Here is a 25,923-nt window from a genome sequence, read left to right on the forward strand (position 1 = left end):
TCTGTCCCCTAGTCTGTGCAGCTTAGGTCCAGCCGAAAGAACGCAGAGAGAGCATGAAGTCTCTACACTGATCTAGAGAACTGTTAAGCCAGGGCTGCTGCTCCCCACCTCCTCCTGAGTCAGGCCTTCCTTTTGATTCATTTCCATTTGCTCCGAGCATAATGAAATCTCAGGGCAGCTAAGCCTGTGGGCGTTCAAGCCGACCAGAAACTCACAAGCACACTGAAGAACCTAACACAGATGGCCCACTCCCACCTTTAGAGCACCTGCAGCACGTTGGGCCGTACCTCTGCTACAGCTTTCATTGTTGTGCTCCTGAAATCCTACCCCCTGCACACGGATTAAAGGCTTAGGTCAAGCCCAGGTCACTCTGTGTCTCTGCAGCCCCAGCACAGCGCTGGGCACAGAGCAGATAATCAATCCTCACTTGCTCTTTTGTTCAGCAAACACCTGTGAGGGATCCGGGTGCCAAGCACTGAGCTCGGGGCTAAACGGCACTGTTCTTAACGCCTGTACCAACCAAGGACTGACCTTTCTCAAAGACGTCTAAAGGAGAATGGTCCTAACCAGGAAATTATTTCTATAAAGGAGAGTTTAAAATGACCAAATATCTGTTTGAAGATTTGCATACAATTATGAACCTGGACCTTAGATCAAATTCCAGCTTTGGCAATCAAATCAGACCATCCAAGAGACTTGCTGGCTTTATGGTGGTTTGTTAATCTGTCTCTTCTGGGTCTGAACAACACTGCCAAGCTGTAAGGTGTTAAAGGTTAAGCCTCTGCTCTCTTTCCGGCTCCTCGGTTGACTGCCTTGCAGATGAGGTCAAATGACCCATCAGAAGGCACAGAGGGAAGTTCTAAAAGGTGATCTTCAAAGTCTAATCAGTGACTTTCAAGTTTCAACGAAAACTAACAGGCATTCTCATACATACCATCTTAGTATGTCAGAGGAAACCCAACTGGCAAATCTTGTGAGCCCAATGTTAGAAACCTGTTCAAAAAGGAGGTAGCTGCTTCCACGCCTTTAAAACCTAGAGCTGATGTGTGATTTTCCCCAACATCCAAAAACATGCAACCTTTTAGTTGCCAACCAAGATATGTTTTATAGCTGGCAGATCCCATGACATCGTCCTAGAGTCCAAGTGTTTGTTTCTGGTCTAAGTCCAGCAGCAGCTCATACACTTGGAGTTCTCACAGTGCTGTCTTTGTGTGCATTTCCCAGTGAACTTAATCACTGGAGAAGTTGAGAAGCCTCATATCTTAACAGCCCGTAAAAGGTGCAATTGCACCCAGACAGAAGTTTTTTAAAAATCAGACTATAACCTCCCGCCAAGCTCGTTGGGTGAACGTCTCAGGTGCCAAGAGGTGCTCCCGCTGGGAGAAGCCTGTTCTGGATCTTCAGAATCTAGGCTGCGGCTGCGGTGAAGACAGAACAGGAAGCGTCAGGAGTCTGCACCTGCTCAGACTCTTGAAAGGAAGAGTTGCCTCCACAGCTCAGCTCAGCACGGATTTCCAAATCTCGTGAATAGCATGGTGACAACACAGTGAGTTAAATGTCGTTCTCGAATGCAAAGTTTAAACACGTAGCCAGATCTCAGCACTCATTAATGTTTGATGTATGAGGAACTTCCCAAACTGCAAATGGCAGGCCCCCTTTCTTAATCTAGGACAGCCTCTGCCACGGGGTCCCTTGGTTCTTCGGGGTCAGCAAGAGGGATGCGCGGGGAGGTGTGAAGCGAGGAAATCAAAGCAACTGGAGGACCTGGGCCCCTCTTTCTGTGGTCTGCGAAAGGCAGGGCTAGTAGTGGGCGGGGCCTCCGAGACCACCTCCATGCGGGACATAAGAGGGCTCTAGGAACAGAGGCCCGACCGCCCTCGGTGCAGGCCCTGTCTACCGACGCCTCCCCGGGCCCCTGCGTCACCAGGAGTTCCCCGCTGGAAGCAAATAGACACACACGTCGGCCGCCCGCCTGGTGTGCCTACAGGTGAGCACGCCCCGCCCACTTGGCCAATCTCGCCTCTGCCCCGCCCACTCGGGCCTCTGTGACCCTCCCACCAGGCTCGGCCCGCCTCCTCCCCTTCCCCCGGCCGCTAGGCCACGCCCACTCTGGCCGCCTCAGGTGGGGCCCGCCCCGCCCAACCGGGCCGCGCTCCCTCGTGGCCGCCCCGCCCACTCGGCCCCGCCCGCTCGGCCCCGCCCGCTCGGCCCCGCCCACCCCGCCGCCTCAGGTGGGGCGGCCCGCCCGGCCCGCTTGTCCAGCTGGCGTCAGGCCGCGGCGCCCCTGCTCCTCGCGGTCTTCCGCGGCGGAGGCGGCGGCGCTGCGAGTTTTGACATTTCGGCGGCGGAGACGTGCGCCGGCACTCGGGGCCCACGGGCCGCGGCTCAGCGGCTTACCCTCGAGGCCCCCCGGTCGCACCCCTGCGATCCCGCCGAACCGGGGTCGGGCGGCCACGAGGCCCGGACGCGTCCTCCCGCGCTCGCCTGTCCGGCGGCTGCAGCCATGTCGAAGGGGCCGGAGGAGGTGAACCGGCTCACTGAGAGCACATACCGGGTACGCGGGCCCGGGGCGGGGGCCGGGGCGCTCCGGGACTCGGGGTTCGAGGCCGAGCAAGGGGAGAGGCCCGGCGGCCCGGGGTCTGGCTTTTCACCTTGGGTCTAGGAGGGGACTCCTTACGGGAAGAGCCTCCCCTCCCCCTCCCAGCGCTCGGGGCGCGGGAGACGCCCATGGCGCTGCTTAGTTTACAGCCCGGCGTGTTCGGGGGGGACTCGCGGAAGGGGTGGTGATCTGGGCCGTTTCGGGGGCCACGCCCGCCCCGAACTGCTGCCCGGAGTCGTGGCCGCGCCGAATCGCCCCGGGACCGGGGCCCAGCTCGTGCCCGCGAAGGCAGAGGCGCGCGGGGCCCGGCCGGGAGGGACTGGCGGTCTCGCCAGGTGAGCCGAGCGGCCCGGGACTCCCGCGTGGCGGCTCTCGGGGGGCTCGACACTCGCTCCCTCCGGCCCTCTCTCCTCCCGCGAGCGGCTGGAAGTTCAACTTGGCGTTTACTGGCGTCCAGCAAACCGCCACGCGAGGTTTTCGGAAAACTGCCGGGACCTCAAGGAACGCTGTGATTGATGGTCGATCTCTTAACTCACATTCATTACGCGAGTTTTTCCGGAAACAGACACAGATTTAGGATTAGTGACCAGTCGAATCAGTTTCAGTACTTATAGATGAATTCCAGTGGGAATAAGAGAAGTGTTTAATCATCTGCTATTAATAGAATACAAAACAACTTTTGTTTTAATTCGTCTTAGGTCGTGGAACCCCTGAGGCTTTTAAAGTTTTCCAAGTCGCGTATAGTCATTTTTAAGCCCCTCAGTGTGGTCATTATTATACTTTTTTTTCAGCCTTAAAAATCTAGTCATCTACATTGGCAAGGTCTGCGTGAATTCCACAAATCATGATTTTATTGACCTTTGTTGGGTAAGAATTTTTTTAAAAGATTTTATTTATTTATCTTTAGAGGGGAAGGGAAGGAGAGAAATATCAGTGTATGGTTGCCTCTCATGAGTCCCCTGCCGGGAACTGACCTGCAACCCAGGCATGTGCCCTGACTGGGAATTGAACTGCGCTCGGGTGGTTCCCAGGCCCGCTCAATCCACTGAGCTACACCAGACAGGGCTGTTGGGTAAGAATTTTAAAACAGCATGGAAATATATTCACAATATATCTTTTGAAGTTAAAAAAATTTTGATTTCCTTCATCCGAATACAAAAGTACTGTAACGTGTGGATTATAATTGTAGGTTCATAGACACAGCTGGCAGGGCATTTGGGGGTCTCAGTAAGGCCCTGTGACCAAAACCTGTTCCTTTGTCATGTGTTTCCTTAATGAGGGCATTTAGAAACCCCAGAAATTTGAATGTTAAAGTTTTACATTTCTCCTGGGGCTGTTCATTTTAGGTGTTGGTGAAGATGGTGGGTCAGAAAGAGGGGGGGATCTTTTCAGAATTAGTAAAACATTCTTACCCGCAGATGTAGGCAGTAGTAGCTACTCTGATGACTGTCAGTTAAGGAAGAACCGTGTGATTGAGGAATGCAGATCACTGCACATTCAGGCAGAGTCTGAAGTCTCTGCAGGGCCACAAAAGCTTGAAAAAGTGCACACACAGATTCCTCTCCCGGCTGCCTCCAAGAACCAGCACATTTATCTTTCCAATCTGGGAGGAGATAACAACTTGAGACAAGCAGTCAGGCGCTCCAAAGTAATTTGGCTTTGCTTTACTCCTGACTTTTGCTTTCAGCCCTCTGCCCTGTGGAGGGGCTGATACTCAAGTGCAGCACCTCAGATGTCCACCACACACTTTGGCAAGTTGCGTTACCCAAGGACCTGGCGCAGGAGGGGAAAAGTGTGGGTGTCATAGTTTTGGTTATATGTATTTGTAAGGCTGTATAAAAATTTTTCATACTTTGAAAGGTTATTAATAGCGCATGGCTTTTATTCCCAGGTGTTTTAAAATACACTAAAAACTCACAGGTGTTTGTTGATTGACTCCAATCACCCTTTCCTCCTTAATGTTGTAGAGTCATGTTTTTTATGTTGAGATGGTGGAATAAGAATATACTACTCTAGACAAGAAGTTTATCTGTAAGGTGTGAAGTGAATGCTGCTCGTTCATGCTTTGTCTGCGATGGAAATGCACAGTAAAATTTTACATTCATGGGCCTGAATTGAAAGCCTGGAACTCTTTCACCTCTTGCCCGCTGGGTTCTTGCTCCCCACGCCGCTGCCCCACTACCAAAGCTGAAAACAATTTAAGCCTAATATGGTAAAAAATCTACTGGCAGCGTTGATGAGTCTGGCTAGTTTTTTTTTTTTTAAGAGACTTCCTTTATGTTACCTAGCAATCTACAATGTTTTACTAGTAGAACCATAACCTAACCAGGTGCGTTTACAAAAGCCACCTGCAGATGAGATTTTATGAGTTGTTTGTAAGGGTGTTAGGTTTTTTTTGAATACTCAAGTTTCTCCCGCTTTGAAATAAAGGAATACATTCTTTAGAGAAAGTGGGGATTATAAAGAAGTGTGATCCTCCGTATGCGGTATCAAATAGCTTTAAATATTTACACAAATGTAGAGCTTTCTAAATACATACTTAGACAGATGATCACTGGAGACCCATGCTAACTCCCAGGACGGTGTGTCCTACAGCCTCAGAAACAAATGGCATGAGAATAAGCCCCAAAATGTGCAGTAATGTTACTGTTGCTAATTAAGAATTAGACGAAAGATCCCTCCCCTTCTCCACACTCCAGTCTATAGTATGCTGATAATTTGCAGCTTGTTGGTAACTTTGCATGGCTTTCTGACAAGTATATGCTTTAGTGGTATGAGGAAGAAGTAAAGTTTAAAAAAAAATGAAACCTTTAATTGAGAGTTACCACAACCTTCCTAGAAGTTAGAACTCTTAAAGCCTTAGGAAGTTGAGGAGGAATGGGTATGACATCATCTCGGGCTGTCATACTAACATTAATCTTGCTGACGCAGCAGTGAAGGGGGAAAATGACACATAAAAAGAGAAGAGGGGACACAGAGTCTTCATTTAAATGTCACCTTCTCAGAGAGGCCCACCCCAGCAGCCCTTTAAAATGGCCCAGGACCCATCTCCCTGGCAACCCTACCTAACTACCTTAGGGTGTAATGTATTTATTTATGATGCCTGTCTCTTCCCACGCCAACTAGAATAGAGCTCCCAAAAGGAAAGGAGCTTTGTTTTGCTGTATTTGAACACTTAGAACGAATCCTGGCACACAGTGGGGGTGCCTGTGAGTTGAATAGATGGACATTTAGTAAGCACCTGTCTTATGCCAGACCCCCACCCCGCCTTACCACTTTCACAGTGTTCGTTTCATTCTAATATACAGCCGCTCTCGAGGTGGACACGGGCTTTGTTTGCTTACCATTAAGAAAAACTGAGTCCTAGGAGTGGCCCGCGTCCACATGCCATTTACTACGCCAGCCTTTGTCCCTCCCATTTTTGGATAGTGATTTAGTCTTTCCTGACTAACAAGTGCCCAAACCCAATACTCGTTTGTGATTTGGTGATCCAACATGTCAGCACTTTCTGTCGTTCTGGTGACTTGTCATCACTGGCGTGTTTGGAACAAACCTTTTTTTTTTTCAAATAAGAAAATGAGGTACTTTTATTTCACTGGGTAAAGCAAGCAATGGAGGCATGTGTACTAGGATTTTTTTGTGTATTTAATGGTTTTTATTTTCTCCACTTGGGTTTCATGGGGGGTGTGAGTGAACGTCCCTGTCAGGTTGGTTTCCAGGGTCAACTCCGCTGTGCGGGTCTCGCTTTCGCAGCTTTAAATCGACTTTTCTGTTTATTGCTGTAGTTTCACACGGTATGGGGTCTCTTCGTCTGTCCCCATCACGCCACCTTCTTCGGCATGCTGGAGAGACGAGGGGTGTGCAGAAGCCCGGACAACCTGCCCTTGGCTCCACAGTGACTGAGAAAGGGGGTAGTAAGAGTCCTGGGCCAGGGCTGGCAGAAGGGTCGCCGGGTAAGCGGAACAGCGCAGTATTGTAGCCTTTTGTCTGGGGAAAGTGAAAATACAAAGCCAAACAGTAGATGTCTTTTTCTGTCATACCATTTTTTTCTTGATTGGAAAGAGGTTTTCGAACTGGGATAACGCGACTGCTCTGCAGACGGAGCTGCAGCCTTTATTCTGGAGCCTGGGAGCCTGGGGCCATTGGACAGGTGACACTGCTCCAAGTTTCAGGGTGCTTTCAAGGTCACACTTGTGACATTATTCAGTATTGGGCACGGATTCTTTTTTTTTTTTAAGATTTTATTTATTTATTTTTAGAGGGCGAGGGAGGGAGAGAGGGAGAGAAATGTTGCAGTGTGAGAGGTACGCCAAATGGTTGCCTCGCACACCCTCCTAACTGGGGGCTTGGCCCACAGCCCAGGCAGATGTCCTGCCTGGGAATCGAACTGGTGACCTTTCTGTTCACAGGCTGGCGCTCAATCCCCGGAGCCCCGCCAGCAGGGCCTGGGCATTCATTCTCACCTTGCACTTCTCTTGTCGTGAGCCACAGACAGACTTGCAGGGGAATCCTGGTGTGTGTGGAATTGCAGCAGCTTGGGTTTTTCTTTTCCTCCACATTCCACACTATTTCTTCTGCAGTTCCACAGTGGGAGTGGTTCTGAAAGCCTGAACATTTAATGTAACTTCTGTTGGCGTTTGCAAATATATTAATTTATTTCTAAAACTTTTTATTAAGCTATAATATACAATACACACAGAAAAGTGTGCTTGGGTGTGCATAACTCACTAAATTGTCACAAACTGAACACACCTGTGTAACCAGCTCCCAGATCAAGAAGCAGACCATGACCCCGAAGTCCCTCATACGCCCTTTTCCAGTTGCTACACCCTCCAAGATAAGTGACCCCCAACTTCTAACAGCACTGAAGTTCATTTGGCCTGTTTCGTCTGTCTTCTTTCACCCGTGTGTCTGTCAGATTCATCCGTGTTATTGGAGTGATGGTGGTTCATTCTTTTCTCTGTAGAGGGTTCCACTGTGTGATTGTATCACGGCTTGTGTCTCCTTCTCTTGAGAGGCGTCCACATGGTTTCAGACTACTCAGCATACGCACAGCGCTGCTCTGAACATTCTAGTATGTGTCCCCGACGGGCATGGGCGTTCCTTTCTCTTGGGTGTATACCTAGGTGTGGATTTGCTGGGCTATAATGTGTTTGAGTATTTGGCTTTGGCGGGAACTACCAGGCAGGTTTTCAAAGTGATTGTACCAGTTTATATTCGCACCAGCAGTGTATCCCCAACAAAAGTTGTTACTCTCCTTCCTTTTTGTTTTGGCCACTCTGATGGGAGGAAGCAAATACAATTTTATCTAAAAACTAAACCAAACTGTTCGCCCCAGGCATAGTGATTGGACATCTGCACCCTCAGCAGGAGCCTGGTCTGCACAGGGGTTGCCCGGTGTTGGACGGCAGAGACAGGACTGCGGGCACGGGTCTGAGAGAGGCCTTCCGGCCGCGGTATTCAGCCGAGCGGTGCATGAGTCTGACTTCCCAGCAGTCACTCTTATATTTATGTGTTTGTTTCGGTTTTGCCCTCAGCTGTTCTAAACTACGTTTTTGTCTGACACTGCGAGTGAAAGTCACCTGGAAACCCACAACCAGAGATAACAGTGTTCACCCTGTCTTTCCTCTTCCCAGTGCCTCTTGGTGCATCTTTCCAGGTCACCCAGGGTCTGCGCCTCGTTCTGATGACGCTGCAGAACGCCATTCTTTATCACAGTGTATTGACCCATTCCTTTGTTGAGCATTTGAGCGTTGCCCGGACTTCGCTACTGAAGCGCTGCGGTGGGCACCACTGCATGAGGCCTCACACCATCGTGGTGGTTGCTTAGGCGAAATCCCCAGGAGGCAGTGTGGGTCACAGGGTAGGTACATTCGAAAGCATATTTGCTACACATTGCAGAATTCCCTCCAGAAACATGCCGAAAGTATTCTGTGTGTGAATGCGCCTTCCCTGGGCCCCCGCAAGTCGGGTAGATATTTTCAAACCACTTCCTTTTCTATGATCCGTAGAGGACGGGTTTTTTTAACAGTAGCAAAACATGCCTACTTACAATCTATAGTAGCTTATGGACACTGGCCAGGAAAATACCCAAGACTTCATGTCTACCACTATCAGGTGTAATAGAACTTCCTCCATAAACTTTGAACTTAATGGATTCGTACAGAGTGATTACAGCCCTGTGACCTTTCAAGCCTGTATACTTTAGTTTTTTCTTCAGCCTTGATATTATACTTCTATTCATGTTTTCCAGGTCTTACGTTTCTTTCTAGTGTATCATTTTTTAAGGATTGTATTCTGGTTGTAACCGCAGTCTCAAATCTTTGTGGATAAAGCTAAGACTTGTATAAGTGAGATAAAATGTTGCTGGCTTCTCTCCTGTTCAAAACTAAATGAAAAATGTCACCAGGCTGTATTGCCCAACCCAGGGAACAAAGTTAATGAGCACCCCATCCAGACCGAGACCGGACCCACGGTTCACAGCCTCACTTTACAGCTGCCTGAGCTCTAAGGAGGAGGCAGGCGGGGAAGACGCCCTCAGGTTTGTTGCCTTTATTTATACGGTACCTGAGAGGGTTAGAAGTCCCTGAACAATAGCAATTCCTTCACTGAAAACACCAAAGGACAGCGTGGTCAGCCCTCCTTAGGGTGGAAGGAGATGTGACTTCTCACTTCCAGTCCGCCTTCTGGAGTGTTTTTGTTTTCCTTTGTGAGTGGATGACTTTTGTAATGTTAGGTAATCTTTGTTTCTAGAGCAGAAATTGATATATGTATTGCATTTTAATGGGTAAAAGGTTTTAAAAACTAGACTAAAAGGTGCCATTTTCTCTGTTTTGCAAATTAACATTTCAAAGATAAACCTAACTGAAAACCTTACCATTTTCTCTTAATTTCTACTTGTTAAATGGGGACACATTTTTAACATTCGCTCACCTGAGACTATGAATGGAACAGAAAAAGACTTCTGAACTGGGAATGCCCAAATTCCCGTTCTCACAGTTGCCTTTTAGAAGTCCCGTTCCTGGTGTTACGAGCAGCCGTCTCCTGGAATGGTGCAAAGGCAGTGATAGTGAGGACCGGAAGAGGAACGAAGCGGCAGGAACAGCTTGTCAGAAGCAAGCAGATAACAGTTCGGATGATCGGTGCACGTGGCCTCGGGTAAACATGAGAAAGACGGGTTTAGGGGTCAGGACAGCGCTCAGCTGATGGGTCTGCCGGGCACCGTGAGGGCTCCTTTTCTGCCCCTAGTTCGGCGAGAGGAAGCCCCTGCCTGCAGGAGGAGTGGGGAGGAGTACAGGAGACGGCTCTGATCCCCTCCTGTGCCTGTCAGGGCAGAGGCAACAGACCAGTTCATTTGTGGCCACAGAAACTCATGACTTGAGTGACTTGAGCAGATTAACTGGTATGTTTTATCACAGCATGGACTTCATCGTACACTCGGAGAAGCCTAGGTGCAGGACCCCGCCGTGCCTGACAGCACCGTGGGTCGTGGAGTGTGAAAACCACTTTAAACGTGCGAAGCACTGTTCTCCTTTCACACTCAGTTCGAACACGTGCTTTGAGAAAGCATCTTCTTCATCTAGCCAACCCCAGATTCTTGCGTGTGCTGGCTAACGGCGTAGCCTTCCACTCGACCTCATGCCCCCATCTTCTTGCCCACAGGAAGGTAACAGTACTCACCGCCTGTGGTTGCGGTGAAGGTTGCTCACATACGACAGCACAGGAAAGCACCCGGACTCGCGTGCTGGCTGTTCCTGGTGGCAGCGTGTGTTTGCTGGGCGGTAACCACCACGGAGCACTGATTGCCATCTGTTTGCCGCCTACCCCTAGCATCTTACCCCCAGGGTGACTGACACACACAGGTGCAGCTGAGTGGAGATTAGATAAAGGGACAGTGCTGAACCATTACTGGCACGCATTCTTCTCTCTGTCACGGCAGGAGAGCTGAGGATCAGTTTTGCAGCCCTGTACCTCTTAGCGACAGGATGCATGGTGAGAAGAAAGGCATCCCAGTCTGGTAACGGACAGTTTTGTGCAATCCAATCCGAGTCGCCTGGGCTTAGATGGCACGGCTGCATGCACCCTGAGGTTAAGAGGTATAATAGTCCACTGCTCCCGGGCTGCAAACCTGAACAGCACGTAACCATACCAAACACAGTAGGCATCTGTAACACAATGGCAAGTATGTTTGTATCTACGCACAGAAAAGGTAAGGTCAAAAATGCGGTATAAGAACCCTGGCTGGTGTAGCTTGGATTGAGCGCGGGCTTACGAACCAGACAATCGAGGTTCAATTCCCAGTCAGGGCACATGCCTGGGTTGCAGGCCAGTTCCCAGCAGGGAATGCTTGAGAGGCAACCACACATTGATATCTCTCTTCTTCTCTCCTACCCTTCCCCTCTAAAGATAAATGCAGTGTAAGAGGTCAAAAAGACAGCCCTGTGCAGGGCACTTACCATGAGTGGAGCTTGTAGGACTGAAGGGTGCTCTGGGTCAGTTAGGGAGCGGACAATAAGTGCATGCGAAGGGTGTACTGGGCCGTTGCCGTACATGACTGCAGGCTCTGTAACACTGTGCACCTAGGCTACACTGCATTGTTTAAAAGGGGGCAGTTTGAAAGACTTTATTTATTTACTTTTAGAGAGGGAGAGAAACATCAGTCAGTTGACTCTCACACACCCCAATGGGGAACCTGGCCTGCAACCCAGGCGTGTGCCCTAACTGGGAGTCAAACCAGTGACCTTTCTGTTTGCGGGATGATACCCAGCCCGCTGAGCCACACCAGTCAGGGCAAAAATAGGTTTTTTCTTCAGTAGTAAATTAACGTTAATGTAAATATGAGTTTAGTAAAAATTAATGTAATTTTGTTACTTTATAAACTTTTAACTTTTTGCAACTCTTTGACTATTATAACACTTAAAACACAAATACCTTGTACAGCTGTACAAAAAAATACTTTATATGCTTATTCTAGAAACCTTATTCCTATGTAAAAACTTTTTTTAACTTTTAAACCTTTTTGTGAGAAACAGACCACACACGTTAGCCCGGGCCTGCACGGGGTCAGGGTTATCAGTACTGCTGTCCTCTGCCTCCTCATCTGGTCCCACTGGCAGGGCCTCGGGGGCAGTGATGTGTGGGGGGCAGTCACCTCCCCTGACAGCAGCGCCTTCCTCGGAACGCCTCCCGAGGGCCGGCCTGAGGCCTTCCTTAGGGAGGTGTCACCCTGCAGAAGCATGGCCATGGAGGCTGGTTCTTTTTTCATCATAGATTTGCTTGCCAGCAGATAATCCACGATGCAGATTCCTGTTCATGAAAACCTGTTCATATTGAGGTCCGTGTTAGAAACTTTTTAAGGAGCTTGTTCAGGTCTGTAATAGCTTCCGTTCAGCCCTTCACTGTGAATTCTCTTGGGGTTCTTTTTCTTCTGCAGTTTTGGGGCTGCTGTACAGAAGGAAATAGGAATAAATTCAGTATGTACCAAGGTGGGCAGGTCTCAGAGGCATAATGTTTAATTTAAAAAGTAAGATGTAGCCCCATCTGGTGTAGCTCAGTGGATTGAGTGTGGGCTGGGGACCAACGGGTCACCAGTTCGATTCCCAGTCAGGGCACATGCCTGGATTGCAGGCCAGGTCCCTTGGGGGAGTTGTGTGAGATGCAACCACACACTGATGTTTCTCTCCCTCTCTTTCTCCCTCCCTTCCCTTCTCTTTAAAAATAAATAAATGAAATCTTTTTTAAAAAAGAAAAAAGTAAGATGTAAAAGTGCAATGTATTATATGATACCATTTATTTTACTAAATGCATAAACAGATTGTATACTAATCACAACTAACTGCATGTGTGTATACACGTATAAAATACTTTTTAGTAAGTTGGAAAGTTACTTCCAACAGCAGTCTTAATTAGCAGGTCCCTCTGGGAAGACAAAAGGAGTAGGGGACTTCAGTGAGGTGGTTAAAGCATCGAGTGGTTTCGTAATGCAGTTCCGTGCTGTTTAAATTCCTTTTCAGCGAAGGAAATCCATGTGACAGTGTTAGCCACTTACAATTCTTGTGAGGTAGGGGTGGGATCTTTTTCTCTCCTTTGTTTTTGAAGGGAAAGAAAAGGCGGTCAGAAATACTTGTTTGCTTGGGCTGCGTTGGTCCCTCATGTTGTGGTGCTGTTCGGTTGATTACACCCCTCAAAACCCTCTGAAAGGAAGAACTGTAGAGACTCATAATTTCTCACTACAGTGGTGCCCCGTCCTAAAAGCATGTTCATCTCATGTTACCGCACGACTAACTGCAAGGAACTTGTCGTGAGGCCTGACGGGTGAGTGCAGAGGTCCCCAGGGAGGCTGCCTGTGCCTGTGGGCCCTTCAGCCAGGTTTTAAAATGTAACATCTCAGAGGTTTGTTGTTTCATCTGTTAAATGGGGAGAATAACAATCACATTGTTGGGATCTAAGGGACAACCCACGCGAAATACTAGGCAGAGAGCCTGAAACACAGCAGCACTCCACAAATGTCCGCGTGTGACTCAGATGGAAAAGGGTGTAAAACGTTCTGGATGGATAAAGCAGACAGCAACGCTTTCGTTTCCTGCACACCACACTCTTCTCCAGAGGCCCTTGAATCACCGGTCCTGCTCATCCTCACTGACACCTTGAGCAGGGCGGTGGTGCTTATTTGCCTGTTACAGCGTGGGAGCGAAGTCACGGGAGCGTCTGTGGAAATAGGAATCTTCGTCCTGAAGAGTTGACAAATGTTTTCGAGCTTCGGGCTTGCGACGCTAATTACTGCAACTGATTAGGGGTGCGCTAAGTACGAGTGCTTGGCGGAGCGCATAGTTAAGTAAGTGCTCCATAAACGTTAGCTATTATTTCATGGAATCTTCAGACCCAACACGAGGTGGACGTGATTGTTGCTCCCATTCTCTGAAGGAGACGGAGGCTCAGTGGGGCGGTGATGTGATTTGCCCAAGGACTCTGGGCCAAAGTTTTTTCTTTTTCATTTTTTAAAATTATGTTACTAAGCCCTGGCTGGTGTAGCTCAGGGGATTGAGCACAGGCCTGCGAACCAGAGGATCGCTGTTCGATTCCCAGTCAGAGCACTGCCTGGGTCGTGGGCCAGGTCCCAGCGGGGGATGCATGGGGGGCAACCATACATTGATGTTTCTCCCTCTCTCCTTCCCTTCCCATCTAAAAATGAATAAAAAAATTATATGTTACTGATTATGCTATTACAGTTGTCCCAATTTCCCCCCCGTTGCCCCTCCACCCAGCACCTCCCAGTCCCTCGGGCAGTCCCCACGCCTTTGTTCATGTCCATGGTCATGCATAAGTTCTTTGGCNAGCACTGCCTGGGTCGTGGGCCAGGTCCCAGCGGGGGATGCATGGGGGGCAACCATACATTGATGTTTCTCCCTCTCTCCTTCCCTTCCCATCTAAAAATGAATAAAAAAATTATATGTTACTGATTATGCTATTACAGTTGTCCCAATTTTCCCCCATTGCCCCTCCACCCAGCACCTTCCAGTCCCTCGGGCAGTCCCCACGCCTTTGTTCATGTCCATGGTCATGCATAAGTTCTTTGGCTGCTCCGTTTCCTACACTGTACTTTACGTTCCTCTGGCTCTTCTGTAACTACCGATTTGTACTTCTTAGTCCTCTTGCCTCTTCATCCATTTCTCCAAACGCCTCTCCCATCTTTTTCTTAAATAATTCCGTTTAACATTTCGTGTAATAATGGTTTGGTGATAATGAACGCCTTTAGTGTTTTCTTGTCTTGGAAGCTCTTTATCTGCCCTTTGATTCTGAATGATGGCTTTGCTGGGTAGAGCAATCTTGGTTGTAGGCCCCTGCTTTTCATGCCTTTGAATATTTCTCGCCAATTCCTTCTAGCTGCAAAGTTTCTTTTGAGAAATCAGCTGACAGTCTTATGGGAACTCCTCTGTAGGTGACTCTCTGTTTTCCTCTTTTAAGATTTTCGTTTTATCTTTAACCTTTGGCATTTAGTTATGTTTCTTGGAGTAGACCTCTTTGCATCCATCTTGTTTAGGACTCTCTGTGCTTCCTGGATTTCCGTGTCTATTTCCTTCATCAAATTAGGGAAGTTTTCTTTCATTATTTTTTCAACTAGCTCTCCAGTATCTTGCGCTTTCTCTTCTCCTTCTGGCAACCCTATGATGCAAACTTTGGATCTCTTGATGTTGTCCCAGACACTCCTTTCCCTATCTTCGTCTTTTTTCCCAATTCTTTCTCCTTCTTCTTGTTCTGATTGGTTGTTTTTTTCCATGCCACTCCTCTCATGCCCCCCTCCCACTGCTATGAGGATGGCATGTTACAAATTATAGATCATCCAAATTGATTTATAATGCATGTCGACAGTAGCACAAATGTGTAATACAGGCTGGTGGGAACCACTTTGGGAGTTTATACATTTGAATTGAGTATTTCTGCCCTAACTTAATACTTCTTTGAGCAAAAACATCTCAGTTGCGTAATTTTCTTTTACTTGGTTTGTGCCCCCATTCAAGATGGAAATGAAAAAACGTGACTCCTGGCCACCTGTTAGCCCATAAGCAGCTGCCTTTTTGCCACAATTGCTCACTAATATTTCCCCCAAAGGCAAGGACCTAATTAAGTATTGATGATGTTAGTCCAGAGCAGCAGCTTCCGACAACACGAGGAAAGAGAAGGTGGGGTTTTCAACAAGTATTGTCCATCTAGAAGCATTCTCAGATATTTAATCTTTATTTCCAGATGTTCTTCTCACATGAAATTAAATGATGCCTTGGTAAGTTTAAGCATTGCGACATGCTAAACTAATTTGTGTGATATTGTATAAAACAAAATACGGAAAATTTTGAGGGTACATACAGTACCTAAATCAAGTTATAATAAAACTCATTATTTAGAGATTCTTAAATCACTGTTAAAACTTATTCCAGGGTGAATATTATCCACACTTTTCAATTAAGAAGAATAAAGCACTCAAATACCAAATAATTTGTCCTTGGTCATGGGGTGGGGGACTGGAAAAAGAAACAGAAAGAGAAAGCAATTCTTAGAAATGTGAAGTCGGCTCAGTTTATCTACCTAGTGGTCATTTATTAACCTATGCTTCATAGCCTGTAGTTCCAGGTGGAAAAGATAATAGTTGTTTTTTAAAACTGAAAGAAAAATCTAAATGGTGAGGAAGTTCACACCACCGTGAGATTGTGTAATTCATTTTCAAATTAGGATCTGGAACTCCACAGGAGTAGAGGAAACGCATGAGATGCGTGGACTGGCTGGAAACCCAGCAAACAGTGTCTGCGGGGCCAGGGGGCCCGTTCCTCGGCAGTCAGTGTGTGAGAGCGACCGCGGACTGCGGGCTGTGAGCTCGTGCGCGAGTCAGTTTTGGATGAGACTCAGCGCCGGGAGGCCGGTTTGGCCCGTCGTTTCCACTCAGCCCAGACTATCCATATTCTTGTCTGCGTGGACATGAGACTTATCTGGTTGGAACTAGTTTGGCAGGTACCCTCCTTGCCAGGCAGCAACTGGGGGAATACAGATGAAGCTTTTGTTATTGGTTACAGTAAAATAGTGCTTCTTGGCCAGTTAAAACCTTTTGTCGTTTATTCTGTTTTCACACTTGGTATCTTAAGCCTTTCACTCTTCATTTAAATTAGGGTAAAATGAATTTGTTCATCACTACTTGTGATTCTTGCTAAATTTCAGGCGTAAGCCTTTGACCTTACTGCTGTCCTCTCCCCAAATTAGGGAACCTCCCAGTTCCCAAGGACACCTACCGCTGCTATAAAATTGTATAGGTTGTGGAACACAGACACAGCGCTGCTTTTTTCTTTGGGGGGTTAAAAATACATGTACTTCTGTTAAAATAGCTAAATTAGTGGCCCAGAGCCAGTGTAGAAGTGGATTTTCCAGTGTTCAAAGAGGCCAAAATTTACAGGGGAAAAATTTCTGTAGCTAAACCTCAATAATAAAGAATTGAAGTATATGTTAAACTTTCAAGCTTAAGAACTCTTATATTTTCTGTGAAGCTGATTGTGTACTCTCAAGTCTTAGTTAAATTTTCCCCCAGTAGAACTCTGTATCACTTATATTCTTACCATCTAGACTCAGCCTCATAAGATTATTAGAATTTTAAATGATATTTTAAACTTAGCTTTATCTTTTTATCAGAACTCCTTATCATCCAGACATGGTCTCATAAGAATTTCAAGTGAGATGTTTGAAAAATAGTTTTCTCTATTAGAAAGTAACCATTTTTTGCCAAAATTACTAGATTTTTTAATTACCGACATCTTGTACATTGCTGGTGAGCATGTAAAGCGGTACAGCTACTCTTGAGGAGAGTGTGGTGGTTCCTTATAAAGGTGGGCCTGCACCTACCAGGGGGCGCAGCATCGAACTCCCAGGTGTTATCTTACAGATACGAACACTTATATTCACACAGAAACCTATCTGTGAATGTCCGTATCCGCTTCGTCTGAAATTGCCCAAAGCTGGAAACCAACCGGAGTGTCTGGTGGATGAACAAATTGTGATACTTCCATACTGTGAAATACTACTAGCGAAAAAGAAAAAAAGGAATAAACCGATACACTCAACAGCTTGGATGGTGCTGAGGGCTTTGGGCTCAGTGAAGAAGCCAGTCTCGGAGGCTTCCTCGTGCTCTGAAATGGAATCAGGCTCTGATTCCTTTATAGAGCATTTTTACAGTGACAGTGTCAGTCATTGAGGTCAGTGGCTGCTGGGGGGTTAGGATTGGTGGGGGGTTGTGGCTATGCAGGGGGGGCATGAGAGAGCTTTGTGTAAATGGAACAGTTCTGTATTATAATTGTGGTGATGGTGATACAAGTCTGTACCTGTGATAAAATTTCATAGAAACAATGCACCACTTCAAAAAAAGTGATATAAAACCCGGTAAATCCAACTACGGTCTGCAGTTCACCGACCAGTGTTGCGCCCGAGTCAGTTTCCTGGTTTTCAGAATGTGCAGTGGTTTTGTACGTTGTCTCTGAGAGAAGCATGCGTGAGAGCCCGGTACAGTGTTCACGTCTTGTGGATCTTAAACTCTTTCAAAATGAGAAGCTTAAAAACAAAACAAGGAGATTGAGGAGAGAGAGGGGGGTGGCAGCTGCGGCTGCAGGTCCCGGTTCAGGTGGACGTCTCGCACGGAGACCGGGGAGGGGCTGCCAGCCAGGGGGCTCGCACAGCCCCCAGCTTCCTGCGCAGGGGCTGGCCCCTAAGACGGACGGGGGTCAGAGTTAGACACAGGCGGTGGCCCGCATGTGTTTTTCCGCCCTTTTTCTCTGAGAAAACGTTAAAGTGATGGCAAAGGAACTTTTTTAAAGACCCTTCAAATCCATGGAGTAGAGATCTGAGCATGGACATATCCGTTGAGAAAGGGTCTAAAGAGACTTGGGGTGATAGGAAGTGGAGAGAGGAACCGTCACCGCCCTCAGAGAACCTCGCCCCCGCACAACATGGGGAACTGGAAGAAAATACCCCCAAATTACAGTTTATTCAAATGAGACACTATTGCATCCATGAAACAAGAACAGTTTGCTTTTAAAAAGGAATAATAAAAAAAATCAACAGAGCCCAAACTGAAAATGTATCAGGAGTTTAAACAGTGGGAAAGTGGGAATGTGACGTTGAGGATACTGTCAGAGCAGAAGGCGGGATTTGGAGGAAAGAGGAAAAACTTGTCGAGAGTAACTCCAGGAGGTGTAAAGTCATCATCAGACTTCCAAAGAAAATGAGACAAAACACAAAATGGGAACATTTTCCAGACCAAAGGACATAATCATCTGTATAGGGTATGTCAAGTGTTTAGTGAAATAGATGAGAAGGGCACCTGCAGTGAGATGGACTATTATGTATTAATCCAGAAATAAGCCCCCCTGCCCCCAAAAGTTATATAAAAGGGAAGAAGAACAATGATAGCAAGCCTGGGTATTAAAGATGGTGGAGCAGTCTCTTAAAAATTCTAAGGGAAAATCACTTTCCATCTATAATACTCTAGCCAGCAAAATATCAATCAAATGTTAAGATAAAAATAATTTCAGATGCATGGGTACTCAGATTTACCTCTCACACATCAATTCTTAGGTCATTCTTGGCGAATGATCTTCAATAGGGAGGAATAAATGAAGAGGACCATGCGGAGTCCAGTCCGTGAGAGCCGCGACACAGGGACCAGAAAGGGACGTGCAAGGGCAGCGGGGACACCCAGGCCAGACTGAGCAAGAGGACCGAGAGTCCTTGGAGAAAGGTCGGGGGGCGGGGTGTGGAATGGAAGATCAGCTGACAACGTTGTATGTCTGGGAAATAATAAATGACATCCACAGGCCTCTGGCAGATCCGACGGAACCTGTGGGAAACCTCAAGGTAGATGCACAGAAAATTAAGTGTAAGCGTGAGGAAGGGGGTGAGTCGACCGTTAAGCCGAGCAGGAAGAAAGGGACTGGAACCCTCAGTACCTTTCTTGCTTCGTCGTGGCAAATATTTACAGAGCAATCATAAACCCTGACTGTTGACTTACCAGGAAATGGCCGTGTAACTGTGTAGGAAGGATGGGGGAGGAAAGTGGGGTGATGCGGAGAGCCAATCCGACTGTAGCAGAGAGCCTGTCGTTCTTGCCCAACATCGAGAAATTAGGGCTACTTAGAACCATGGCAGTAAATACAAGAACAATAGCACGGCCAAGCGTGCCCTCGGGAGTCAGGCTGGGCATGGGAGAGGTGAGGCGGGTGGTTTTCCATACTAAGCTTTCATTACTACTGCCCGGTAAAGAGGTGTGTTTTCTCTCTGCCGGCTCACGGTGGAGACCTCTGTATCCTGAATGGCGTGTGTCCGGTATCTGCCCCTTTGAGTGCTGCTCAGCTTTTCAGTCTTTCTGTTGCCTGGACCTCTGCAAATGTTACAGACTTTGGGGTCGGGGTTGAAGAGACTGGAGTGTTCTGTCTGGAGTGAGTGAAGCTCACTGTTTGTGGGTGGAACAAATATATTCAGTCACTGTGTGTTCTGAGTCGAGTCACAGTCCCCTGGGAGTGATTTCTTGTGTGCACTTCAGATTTAGGGTAGTTCAGATTTATAGTAACATTTTAAATAATTGCCTATCTTATACTTGTCATAGCAGTTTGTCTCTAAGTGTGTGAGAAACCCGACATCTGCAGAGTTACGGCATCACAAAGTGCGGGAGGGGGAAACCGTGTCTTCCTGTCCACTGCTGTGCACAAGACCCCGCACACAGCGGCTGCTTCATAAGTACTTAACAGATAAGCTGAGGGGGGAGGAACAGTGACCACCTAGAAAGTGTCCTGAAGCTACCAGCAACACTCACCCCACGCCCTCCCCCAGCACTGAGGCACAGTGAACACAAAATCTCCTCGAAATTTCTGTCCAGCTCACAGCCAGAACACTGCCCACGTGGTTAAATTCTGATCACTAGAATGACAACCACTGATCGGCGTAAACCCACAGGTGTGTCCGCTTCTGGGCTCACCCCCCGCAGGGTCTGCTCTGAGAGGCAGCCTCTGCTGCTTGCTCCATTAGGGTCGCAGGCACCTGCTGGCGCCAGCACCCTGTTCCCTCGGCTGGGACCGTGCGCTCCTCGTGGCCTGAGGGTCGGCCTTCGAGACTCGGCGGCTGTGCCGTCCAGCACGCGTGGGCGTCCCCGGCCGTGGAGCGACAAACTCTAGAGATCACTCGGTCCCCTGTCCCCTCATTTTAGTAATTCATTTGTTTTGTTTGTTTGTCAGAATGTTATGGAACAGTTCAATCCGCGGCTACGAAATTTAATAAACCTAGGAAAAAATTATGAAAAAGCTGTTAATGGTAAGTCTTTCTGTTTTATAAATTTATAAATGTAGAGCACGTATAAAAACCATTCCGTAAATAGTTCACTGAATTATTTTAAATGCTTGATATTGAGGTTTTAAAAATATCTGTGAATTGGTAGAAATTATTTACACATAATTTAATCCATACAACTTTGCAATAGTAGAATATTAGTTTATTGGAAATGAGCACATTGAATAATAAGCTATTATGAGTTTTGTATTTTAATTATCAAATCATATTTTTGACATGGTTCAGTCTTTCCTATCTTTGCCATAAACATGTTTTCTGCTTTTTCAACCACATTATTTATGAACTAATAAAAGTGAAAGTGTGCACCTAAAATGTTTATTTTCGTATCCTGCGGGATAGAGATTACTCTTTTCTTTATGTGGAAGAATGTCTTGCCTATTGGGTGTATCACTTTTGATAGTAATGTGAGAAGTGAAATTTCTAGCCTGAATGGAAAAACATCTAAATTAAAGGTTGAACTTAGATTCTCATTTCAAAGCGAATGCTCTTTTGAAATGAAGGTGAGCGTCGGCTGCTGTGGTCTCTCTCTGAGAACCAGCGTCATTCGCTAGTCTGCAGAGTTGTCACTTGAAAAAGCTGGCACGCACCTGCACGCGGGTCTCCCTGCTGAAAGGCGGGTGCTGTCAGTGGGCGCCTTTGGAACGTGGGGTGCAACAATCACCAGATTCCAACATGGTCAAAGCAGTGTTCCCTTGGTAGAAAAATCACCTCCAAAATATTCAGATCCTGATTTCACCCTCCACCCTGGTTCATGAAGACCACCGAGGAACACAGTGGGAACAGTTTCCAGTGGTTAGGTTTGGGGAAGGCTTCAGATCAACTTTTGTTTCTTTTTACACCTTATTTTGCCATTTATAATGTGCACCTTTGCTCAAACTTTTGAGAGGAAAATAAGGGTGTGTATTATACCTAGGTAGTACTAATTACACATCTATATAAATGTTTTTAATTTATTTATGCTTATGCATTAGAAGTGTGACCAGAAAACAATAACAATATCTGTACACAAAATAATACCCTGCAATATGAGACTCAGTTTTGTTTCTAAATATAAATAAATAAAAAATTGAATTAAAAAGTTGAAAGTTTTATTCCCTGAAAGGTTGGGCCAAAAACGTGGGTGCACATCCTATATGGAAGACTGTGGGTCTGTCTCTTACTTCTCTCCCTTCATGCCCCACCTTTGGGTGCTCCCTGTTTGTTGGGGTTTTGGGAATAAACCAGTGACCTTACACAGCTTCTGCAGGAGCGCGCCCCAGGTGAGCGGCTCTGTTGACTCCTGATGATGAGTACCCACTGGAGTCGAAAAGTAAACAGCTTACTTACTTCTGGATCTCTGCTGTTCGCCAGACGTTTCCGGGGTTAGGAAACGCAGCAGTCCCAAGATTTGTCACCCTCCAGCGGGATCAGCAAGGGGCCACTCCCGGGGGCAGCCCCTCCCTCCTTCAAAGAGCAGGAGTCTGGCGCAGTGGACCTCCCTTGATGGAGCTTAGTCACAAGGCTGCGAAGTCATTGCTTTAGACGCCTCTGTGAAGGAAACCACCATGTCCTGCGGTGACTTTTTCTTTCCTGCATTTGCCGCCTTTCTGAGGCCGAGTTTTACAAGGCGACTCAGCAAGTGGCCTGCAGCTCAGTTCATGCTAAAACAGGCTTCTTCCCCAAAGGGCTCTTACCACCTTAACACTTTCTGGGGACTGTCCTGCACTTCGTAAGGTATTTCCAGAACTTCTGCAGACCATCTGGTTTTTGTTGGAACCACTGAGAAATTTAGATAGGTTTGTAAAGCCCTTGGTAAGAACTTTTAGTGTGGTTGAGGATGCCAGAGCAGGCGGCTTAGGTGTCAGTAAAGACGACTTGTGCAGCCGACACGGCAGGGGATGGGCAGTCCCACCGGAGTCTGAGCGGTGGAGGTGGGGACATGAGCTCACTGGTGGACGTTAGGCTTTAGCAGGCAGAAAATACAGTATCCAGGCCACGACCTGGGGTCCGCACTGGCGTGGGTGAGCGGCTGTCAGGGAATACTAGAGTGAGTGATGGGCTAGAGTCAGATTATTAACGCACTTCGGTGTAGGGTCAGTCATCTGTTGCCACGTAACAAACTGCCCCTAAACTTGGTGGCAGAAGACAACAGTGGTTTCTTATAAAGGCAGTGCGCTTCTCTGGACCCCTCGGTCTCAGGCCTGCAGCCGCAGTCACCTGTGACTGAGACCAGGCTGAGGGCTGAGCACATGCCCTCCTACAGGCGTGACAGGCTGTTCTAAGGGTACAAGCCTTTGCAGGAATCACACTTGGTGATTCTCCATTGGCCAAAGCAAGTCACGTGACCAAGCCACTCTTCTGTGCATAGAGGACTACTCAGGATGGGAATTCTGGGAGGTGTGATTCACTGAAGGCCATTACGTAGAAATCTGTCATGAACCCTGGAGTGTGGGTTTACTCTTTGAGCAGTGGGAGGCCCTTAAGGGCTTTTTAGCAAAACTATAATGTAATGAAATCATATTTTAAGGAAAAATTATCTGGTAGAAGTATGTGGATTAGACTGATGAAGAAGCTGGTCAGCCACTAAAATAGCACTAATATGAGAGTGATGTCAGCTCTATGCCAGAGTAAGAAGACTCCATTGTTTCTCCCCTTAAATTTACAAGTCACTCAACTGTAACTCAACACAGGATCCCCTGTTCACACAAACAAACCGGAAATATCCATGCATTGGAACTTTGGAAGGTAGGCTCATTGGTAGGAAGGACAGGGACTCATTGGGCACCCACCGCTGCTCCGGGTAATGTAGTAGGGGAGGAATGGAGCTGCAGTTTAAGAGGGACCGAAGCAGTTTTGCTCCCTGAAAGGGCATCTACCTTCCCCCACCCCCACCACAGCAGAAGCAGGCAGAGGTGGCTGGGAACTTGTAAATAACAGGGAAGGGTGGGGCAAAGCTGCTAGATAAGACTGGCCGCCTCTCCCCGCACACCCTGGCAGAGCCCAGTAAAACCACGAACAGCAGAAAAAGGAGGAAGCTCTGGGAGTTCGCAGAACCGTTCTACCACAGCGGCGGGGCCCCGTAACCAAGGTGAGGCGATCACAGAGAGGACACCCGAGATCCCAGAAGTACCAATAGTGGGAATAAGAGAGAACAAAAGCTTGCAATATAGCACCATCTACTGGAAAACAAAAGAAAGTCGGGTCCCTATCAGCCTAGTGAATTGTTGAGAGCAAAACAGTATCTAAGCCCGAGAGCACCACCTCAAAGGCCCAGGCAAAGAAGCCGTCCATCCAATAGTGTGGCCAAGGTGGCGTGGGAGCATAGAAAGAAAATGAAAAATCTCGAGAAACCAAATCAATTCATGGAAGACAGTGATTAAAATACCAGAGAATTCAAAATTGCAGTTGTAAGAAACTCAGGGGTATACAAGGAAACTCAGAGAGGCAGTTTACTGAACTGAGGAACAGAATTAATGAACCAAAGGAGCACTTTACCAAAGAGGTTGAAACTATTTTTAAAAAAAGACAAAGCTGTAACTCTGGAGCTGAAGAACTTAATAAAGGAAATGAGGACTGCATTAGAGGACTGGAAACAGAGCAGACCAGGTGGGAGAGAGAACTAGCTCACTCAAAGATAGAAACCCAAAAAGGACCCTGGAGGAAGGAGAGAGAACTAAGGGTGTAAGGAAATGAAAGCGAGAACCTCTGGCTCCTCTAGAGAGAGCAACCCAAGGACTTCAGGTACGAGAGAAGGAGAAAGAGGAAGAAGGGAATAGAGGGTCTGCTCGAAGAAATAGTTGATGAGAACTTCTCAAGCCTGTAGAAAGAACTGGACTTGAGAACAGAGGAAGCTAATAGGATCGGATTTATATCAGCACAGAAAGACTTTGTCCAAGATGCAAGTCACTCAGACTATTCAAAATTAATGACAAAGGAGGAGTCCTCAAGGCACCAAGGGGGGAAGAAAGACCGACATACAAAGTGCATCAGGCTAGTATGATCAGGTTTCTCCGTAGAAGCATTGCAAGGCAGGAAAGAGTAGAAGGAAATATTCAGAATATTAAAAGGGGAACCATCAGCCAAGGGTAATATATCCAGCAAAGCTGTCCTTTAAATATGAAGGAGAAATAAAGTTTTTCCCAGACAAACAAAGCTGAGAGAATTTGCCACCACAAACATTTCATTACAGTAAACATTGAAAGGAGCTCTTCTACTGGGGAAAAACAAAAAGGAGCGTGTGAAACTTTGAGTGAGATGATTTCACAGACAGAAGCAGAAAACTGTAAATCTCCTTCAGGATAAGTTATTAAACAATTATGACATAAAGGTTAAAGGGGAGAGGGGGCATTAAAATAAGTATTGCAATTTGGTAATGAGCACACAACATTAAAAAAGGGGAAATCTGTGACAAAGTCATAAAAGGGAGGAGGAAAAGGACTGGATGGGTACAGGTGAATGAAGAAAGGCAATTAAAAGAAGTCCTATGGTATGTATGAAATATTTTACAACCACAAAACAATCCAGAGCTGAGGCGTGAAACATAAAATAGAATAAAGGAAAAAAACTGTAGGAAACCACCAAATTAAACAGCAGACAGAATCACAAGGGAAGCACCACAGCAGGGATACAGAGCAGCCAGAAATCAAAAGATAAAATGGATGTAGTAAGTCCTGATTTATCAATAATCACCCTCTATGTCAATAGACTGAACTCGCCAGTCGAAAGGTACAGAGTAGTGGGATGGATTACAAAACAAGACCCAGTTATGCGTTGCCTGCAGGAGATTTGTGAGCTCCAAAGAAAAGCACAGGCTCGAAGTGAGTGGGTAGAAGATGATACCTCAAGCAAATGATCTCACTAAGGAAAAAAGAAAAAGGACTCAAAAGAGGAAGTGAACCAAGTTCCACTGGACATCCCAGAGATGCATGGATTATACAAGAATACCGTCAGAGGCTATGTGCCACCAGATTCGGTAACCTAGAAGAATTGGACAAAGTCTTCGAAGTATACAACCTTCCTAGACTGAACTGTGAAGAATTGGAAAAGCTAAGTAGACCAGTCACTGGTAAGGAAATTGAAACAGTAATAAAAACTTCCTAAAAAATAACATTTTCAAACCAGATGTCTTCCCTGGTGAATCCTGCTGTTCAGAGAACGTTTAATACCTCAGCTTTTCCAACAAGTGGAGGAAGGCAAACTTCCTAACTCATTACACAAGGACAGTGCTACCCTGACACGGGACCCAGGGAAGGGTGACACCAAGAAAGAAAAGTGCAGGTCAGTGTCTCTGATGAACAGAGATGCAAAAAAATCCCAAAGAAAATACTAACAAATGTAGTACAACAATACGTTAAATAGATACAAACTATGATCGAGAGGGGTTCATTATAGGGATGCAAGGATGGTTCGACACCCGCAAGTCAATGTGTATAAAAATTAACCAAATAAAAGATAAAAATCTTACGATTGTATCAATA

The 25,923-nt window shown here is 46.8% G+C and overlaps 1 protein-coding gene across 4 annotated transcripts in view; it reads left to right on the forward strand.

Annotated features, from left to right (window-relative positions):
- Positions 1 to 2,224: 2,224 nt before the first annotated feature.
- Positions 2,225 to 25,923, forward strand: part of BAIAP2L1 (BAR/IMD domain containing adaptor protein 2 like 1) — a 62,189-nt gene continuing 38,490 nt past the window's right edge. For 2 of the 4 annotated variants that reach the window (XM_037057826.1, XM_037057827.1), the window contains exons 1-2: positions 19,160 to 19,335; positions 20,356 to 20,431. In XM_037057826.1, coding sequence (XP_036913721.1) covers positions 19,168 to 19,335; positions 20,356 to 20,431 — 244 coding nt within the window. In that variant the 5' untranslated portion in view covers positions 19,160 to 19,167. Of the gene's footprint in view, positions 2,555 to 19,159; positions 19,336 to 20,355; positions 20,432 to 25,923 lie in introns of those variants that run through there. The other 2 variants (XM_037057828.1, XM_037057829.1) reach the window with 2 other exon arrangements.

This window comes from Sturnira hondurensis, unplaced genomic scaffold (assembly GCF_014824575.4).
Source record: "Sturnira hondurensis isolate 20B ecotype Veracruz unplaced genomic scaffold, ASM1482457v3 Scaffold0009733, whole genome shotgun sequence".
Classification (NCBI taxonomy): domain Eukaryota; kingdom Metazoa; phylum Chordata; class Mammalia; order Chiroptera; family Phyllostomidae; genus Sturnira; species Sturnira hondurensis.